General features: G+C 39.2%; 1 protein-coding gene across 1 annotated transcript in view; it reads left to right on the forward strand.

The window, feature by feature from the left end:
* Positions 1-2,308: 2,308 nt before the first annotated feature.
* The window catches only part of DDX46 (DEAD (Asp-Glu-Ala-Asp) box polypeptide 46), a gene marked incomplete at its 5' end in the record, with an annotated part of 20,468 nt that continues 16,567 nt past the window's right edge, over positions 2,309-6,209 (forward strand). Inside the window, 4 exons of the mRNA XM_009704862.1 lie at positions 2,309-2,497; positions 2,777-2,917; positions 4,782-4,899; positions 5,779-5,944. Coding sequence (XP_009703164.1) covers positions 2,309-2,497; positions 2,777-2,917; positions 4,782-4,899; positions 5,779-5,944 — 614 coding nt within the window. The remainder of the gene's footprint in view (positions 2,498-2,776; positions 2,918-4,781; positions 4,900-5,778; positions 5,945-6,209) is intronic.

Consider the following 6,209-nt stretch of genomic DNA (forward strand, 5'->3'; position numbering starts at 1 on the left):
CCGGGAGCTGCCAGGGTCCCCTGCAGCGCCCGCCGCTCTGAGGAGCCGGTGTGGGTCTGGGCCCGGAGGCGCGGTAGGGCCCTGCGCGGGGGGGTGCGGGGCACAAGCGCCTGGTTTGTGCTGCGTGGCGTTGGGTCTGAAGTGCCGGGGCTAACGGGCACGACCCCCCGAGCCTCTCTGAGCCCGCCTGGCCTTTGCTGACTTGTTTTAAAGTAATAGCAATGGTATAATTAGCCGGGTAGGCTTTTTTACCTGGATTAGACGTTTTTGCTTGTTCTTTTTAAAGTTTATGTGGGATCACGTATCTTTTGTGCTCTGGCAGCTGGTATAAACACCTGATTAGGTCTTGTAACCAACTCGGCAGTAATGCGATCGTGTACTGTGTGTGTTTCGGGTCAGCCCGTGCTGCCAGATGGTTTGGAGCTGCTCACACCTATCAGCCTTTGAACCAACTCCGTAATTTGCGAGCACTGTTGTGGCATACGTTTCTGTTTCATAGTTTAATCTAACCATTAGATTTTAAAACTAAAACCGTGACACAGTAGTCCTGTCATGCTGTTGTCCCTACACTGTAACAGCTTCCTAGATCCATAACTGAGATTTACACCGAGAGAGGCAAATGAGTTGAAATTGTAACAGCCGGCTTGAGTTCAAATTAGTGATTCAGTGAAGAGCTGGGTACTCCCATAGAAGCGTCTAAATTAGTTTCAAACTAGCTAGGGCAGCAGTTGTTGCCAACAGGGCACCGTTAGAGACTCAGGCTGCAAAATCTTTTGGGAACCGAACGCCAAACTCCTGGCACTCAGGCTAGCAGGACTCCCTTGCTTATCACAGTACAGCTTCTCTTTTGATAACGACAAGTTTTTTCTGTTTGGGCTAAAAATAACAGAAAGTGGGTTTAAACTTGTATTAATTTGCTATTTTAATACCTACAAAAAGTTTTAAAAGTGAAGAAGTAGTAAGAGAGTGAGAGTGAATGGTGGATGGAGGTTGGTGGGGTGGGCTGCATGTGCTGGAATTGATGTAAAGAAATGTTCATCAGACTAGGGCTTTTGAAACCTGAAATCATATACTCAGCTTTATTGCACACTGTAGAAGAAAACTAAAAAGAAAAAAAAAAGTTTTGTTTTTGAAAACTAAAAGATTAGAAAGGCAGAAAGTACGGAGCAGATCCTGTGGCATTTTGTGGCAGAGGTGGAAAAGAAATTAGAGATTTCTAATGCTCACAGATCTTCTTTACATCAAGTTATGCTGCTGATAGGCAGTATATGAGTATCATGCTGCTACTGTACTGATTCCAAATGTACATGCTACCTAAATATACCAAAGTGCTGAAATAAACGATATTATTTTTAGTGCCGATACTGTTGTAATACAATCCTGTGTGGCAATGACGGAAGGGAAAGAAGGAGGTGGGGGGCTTGAGGTCTTGCCTTCTCTGCTGCTTCCCACTTCCCAAGCCTGGCTACTAGGCTTGTCGGGAGAAAGGGACTGCGGGTCCTGGGTTACAGGTGGGTGAACAAGGGAATTATTCTGGCGTGGTGACTGAAAATCAGGAATTGGAGGAAGAGATCGTCACAGTTGAAGTCCCTCTATGAATTGTACGTTCAGTTTCCTAGAGAATTCCTAGCCCTACTCTCTCCCACAGTGTGGTTGAGATAAGAGAGCATTAATGAGGGGAGAAAAAGACATTCCCATCTCCATCACACACCCCTCAAGCCTTGCTAACTTCTTAAAGCTTCTGTTGTGATGTTTGATGATGTTGTGGAATTTCTTTTGATGTCAGCATCTTAAAGGCGTTGACAGTTGCTGTCAATGGGCACACATACTCAGGGTTTTATGTTTCTTTAATTGCAGTTTGACAGCTTTTTCCATTGAGCAGAGGCATAATTTACCTAGCTTACCTGAATAAAAATTATGTATTATATAAAAAGCAGCAATTTTGTTTGACAAATTTTGAGATACCTTCAAAGAGTCTTTGTCTTTTCCTACATATAGTGGAAATGAGTGGATTTCTAAAAAGGAAATTGTTCTTGATGTTACAGTGTTCTCATGATGTGCTTATAGTAGTACTCTAAAACCAAAACAAAAATTTGACCAAGTAATCCCTCTAATTTCAGCATCATTAGGAGTATAGATATATTAATCAGTTTGGCAAGATGATTACAAATGTTCAGAAATTTCAAAAGTCGAAGAAATTAAGATAAATAATTCTTTTTTGCCTGTCCACCTAAATATGACAAATATCCTTCAACCACAAATTGTTCTTGCGCTCATGTTCATCTTTTTTTGTGAATTTACGATGCAGGCATTATCGGAAGCGCTCTGCGTCGCGTGGACGCTCTGGTAGCCGTTCTAGAAGTCGTTCTCCGTCTGACAAAAGAGGAAAACGTGGAGAAGACAGACGCTCTAGAAGTAGAGATCGAGAACGTAGACGTGAGAGGTCACGCAGCAGGGACAAGAGAAGGTCTCGCTCGCGTGACAGAAAGCGTCAAAGGTATGACTTCTCAATTCCAGTCAAAGTAGATAAAAGTGCCTGTCATCTGAATATTGATGTCCTTCCACAATGATTAGTTACTTCACTGTTGTTCATGATAGATTTTACTATGATTAACGTTTTTACTTATTAAATGGTTTCTAGCTGCTGGTGCTGGAGTTTATAAGCTCTTAGTGGTCTTGATGATTGTTGGATTCCTTTTACAACCTGTTCCTCAATAGCAGGCTAAAATTATGCTATGATGACATGCTAAATAAATACAATTTTGTTCTGTGGCAGACGTTCAAGAAGTAGAGAAAGGGAACGGAGCCGAGAGAGAAGAAGATCCCGAAGCCGAGAGAGGAGGCGCTCCAGAAGCAGAAGTCGAGGTAGACGGTCTCGATCCTCCAGTCCAAGCAAGAACAGGAAAACAGAAACCAGGTATTAGTATTCTCTAATTACAATCAATGTCATAGTGACAAAATACCATAAAACTATTGGTAGCATGGAGGGAATCGTCAGGCAAAGCTATGCAAAGCTTTGATTTGTAGAACAAGGAGAGTATTACGTGTGTGCTGTTATGATCTTTTCCCATTGCTTAATGTGTCTAACGCAGTTTGTTGTGAGAATGTTTCTGTAAAAGAAAAAGATCCATGTTGTGGCAGCTAAAAAAAGCAGTTAACTAAAGTTATGACTGAATTTCATTCTGAAAGTTTTGTAGTTCTTCATTGTTATCTCAGATTCCAGTATTGATAAGTAATGTTTTGTGTCTCAGCATGAATGCCCAAATCAGTAAAGTACAGGTGTTCTCTAGCACAGGCATTACGTTGAAGTGTAACTTTCTTTAAACTTGTAAACTACTGGAGAATAGTAAGTTTTAGCTACAAGATTTGCTGCACTGCAGTGTTCTCAGTGATGCGGTGTATCATATGCTTTCTTAGATAAAGCACTTTATTTCTTAGGAAACATACAGGGCTTTTGAAAAATGCAGGTGGGGTAGCAGCAAGGAATCTATAAACAGCATCATGGTCACATCTGTAACTGGAATTTCTAAACTGTTATAAGTGCCACTGTTTGTGCCTGAGCTCAATGTTTCAATCCATTCTTTACAGAAGGGTGTTCTAAAGAATGTAAGCCAATAAAGTTTGGAATCTACTTTTTAAAATTGTATTTGTGCAGAAAAATAAAGTGCATAGTGTAACACTTCAGAGAAGGTCAAGAAACCTGCTTTGGTAGAGCCATGGCCTGTTTATCTGCTGTTTGTTGAATTCTGTGGGTGTGCTTAGTGCTGCACTCAATGGGTTTGACAAGTACTAGTCTTAGGGGTTTACAGTCGAATAAACTGTGTAGTAAATAGACTTAGTAAAGAGGTGAAGCTTGATGACTTTAGAAATGTGTAAAAACTTACTACAGGTCATGTTCTTTTAAATATATTTTAATGGAATTTTCAGATATAATTACAAACAGCATATAATCACACTATACTGTAAAATGAGTGGGAAGTCTGTAAGTTGTAACAGCAGTCTGTATGAAGAATAAGCAGGTTGATGACAATCTAGAAATTGTGAGAAGCTGGAATCACAGAGTCTTTTGGAATAAGTGTATGGTTTGTATTAGAATAGCCCAATGGAAAAGGCCTAATGAGATTTAATTGGCTAAAGTTAATTTTACATTTAGTATCATGAGTTAGCACATGCTTGTTTTGGATGCTCTTCTTTTTTCTTTTTAAAGTGAAGCAAGTAAGGATGATAAAATCCATGATAAATGGGTTTTGTATTAAATACAAGTCTGCCCGTTACATTTAAGTTACATGCGTAGCTTTTCCCAGGGAGAGGTGTTTTTATGTCTTTCAGCCAGTACTGTATGCTCAGGGGGACGTTCAAACTTCCATGGCAAGATGCTAGATCACTTTACCTTTCTCTAGAAATTCAACAAACAGGAAATTTTTAGTATCTCTTTTCTAACTGCTGTCTTCAAGGAGGTGTAAAATAAACTGCAGAACCACTAGTGTATCAGTTGTAAGTGTTCTTGAAATGAAGTCTGCAACTTCCCCCTGTAAAGAAACGAGAAGAACAGAACCAAAGCATGTGAATTGGTGGATTGCAATAGATACTACATTTCTGGTAGTTAAAGGGAGTGTTTCCATGATGTGGAAAGATCCTCTGGGAGGCAGTGTGCTTTGTAAGGTATTTGAAAACATAAACCTGTACAGGGTGTTCATAGTTCTGTTTCTATCCAGCACATACGTATCCTCCCCCTGAGAAAAGCTGTAATGTTCTAAGAAATCTTTGATCTTACCTTTCAGATCAAGATCTAAAGAAAAGACAGAAGGTGTGGAAGTTTCCAAAGAAAAGAAAAAAGACAAAGAAGACAAAGAAGAAGAGAAGGATAAAGATGCTACCACAAATACTGTGGCCACAGAGGTAGAAGCTTTTAACACCTATAAATTCAAACCAGGAATTAAGTTAGCCATAGATTACTGCATTAACAAAAGAAAACTTCTTAAAGCTGGACAAAGTCCCCAGTGAATGAAAGAGTATTCTCTTCTGCAACACAGACTCTTGTCACGGGGTATGCTTACAGTTCTTGGCATAAGAGACATTCTTCTCAGTTCAAGATTTCAAACTGCTTAGACCGTGAACCACAGACAAGTGTGGAGGATCTCTCATTTTTCACATATTAGGTGTCAGTAGAGGAGCTGAAAATGTTTTTGGCCTCTGGACCCAGGCAGGAATCAAAGAACAAAGGGAGAGGAAAACTCACTTTGCCTTGTTCCGTGACATGAAAAGATGTGCCTAGATGAAGAATTCCCAAACGAGCAGTTTTAGCTAACTCTTCTAAACCAGCACGTTGTTACTAACCCTCCTTTGTTAATAGCTGCTTCAGTCAGTGAGGGCTCCCCAGGCCCAAACCAATTGCAGACTTTTTTACTAGAAGGACTTTTGCAAGTAGAGGGTAACGTGATAATTCTTTAGTCCTTTATGAATCAATGGCTAAAATGAGTTGAAACTCAGTGGTGTGAGATACAATATTTTTTCCTAGTAAATAAAGGAAAGTTTAATTCACTGTTATCTTAAAAATTATATACTGGCTACTATCATGAAAAATAAAATAGTTAACTGCATTTCTTACTTGAAAGTGTTCTAGTTGATGTTAGTATTTTTCATTTACTTCTGTTGTGGTAAGTTTGTGGATGTCCAGTCTTCTATGGCATGCTTACACAACAGTTACATTTGTTTGAAGAAGCATAGGCTAAAGCCAGTGGCCATTAATTTTCACTATTTGCTTGGTTTTTATCATAGAATTTTGATCAGAACAAACTAGAAGAAGAAATGAGAAAACGGAAAGAAAGAGTGGAGAAGTGGAGGGAAGAGCAACGCAAGAAAGCTATGGAAAACATAGGAGAACTGAAAAAAGAAATTGAAGAGATGAAACAGGGGAAAAAATGGAGTTTAGAAGATGATGACGGTATTTAACTTTTTATATATAACAGTTAAAATACCTTTGTTCCTAATAGTATTTTTATTACATTATCTTTAAAGCATTTAATCACTTTTCAGAATGTGAACTATGAAATAACAAAGCCTAAATCTGGTCATGGTTCCAAATGGTTTAAGATACAATTGAGATTAACAAAGTGGAGAGATTTGTTTGAGGAAAAATGACACAGTAATAAAACCGTACTGTAATTATTTGAGTAGGCTAATGATTTAACACATGCATTTCTCTCTTT

Source organism: Cariama cristata, unplaced genomic scaffold, assembly GCF_000690535.1.
Source record: "Cariama cristata isolate BGI_N322 unplaced genomic scaffold, ASM69053v1 scaffold18137, whole genome shotgun sequence".
NCBI classification, from domain to species: Eukaryota; Metazoa; Chordata; class Aves; order Cariamiformes; family Cariamidae; genus Cariama; species Cariama cristata.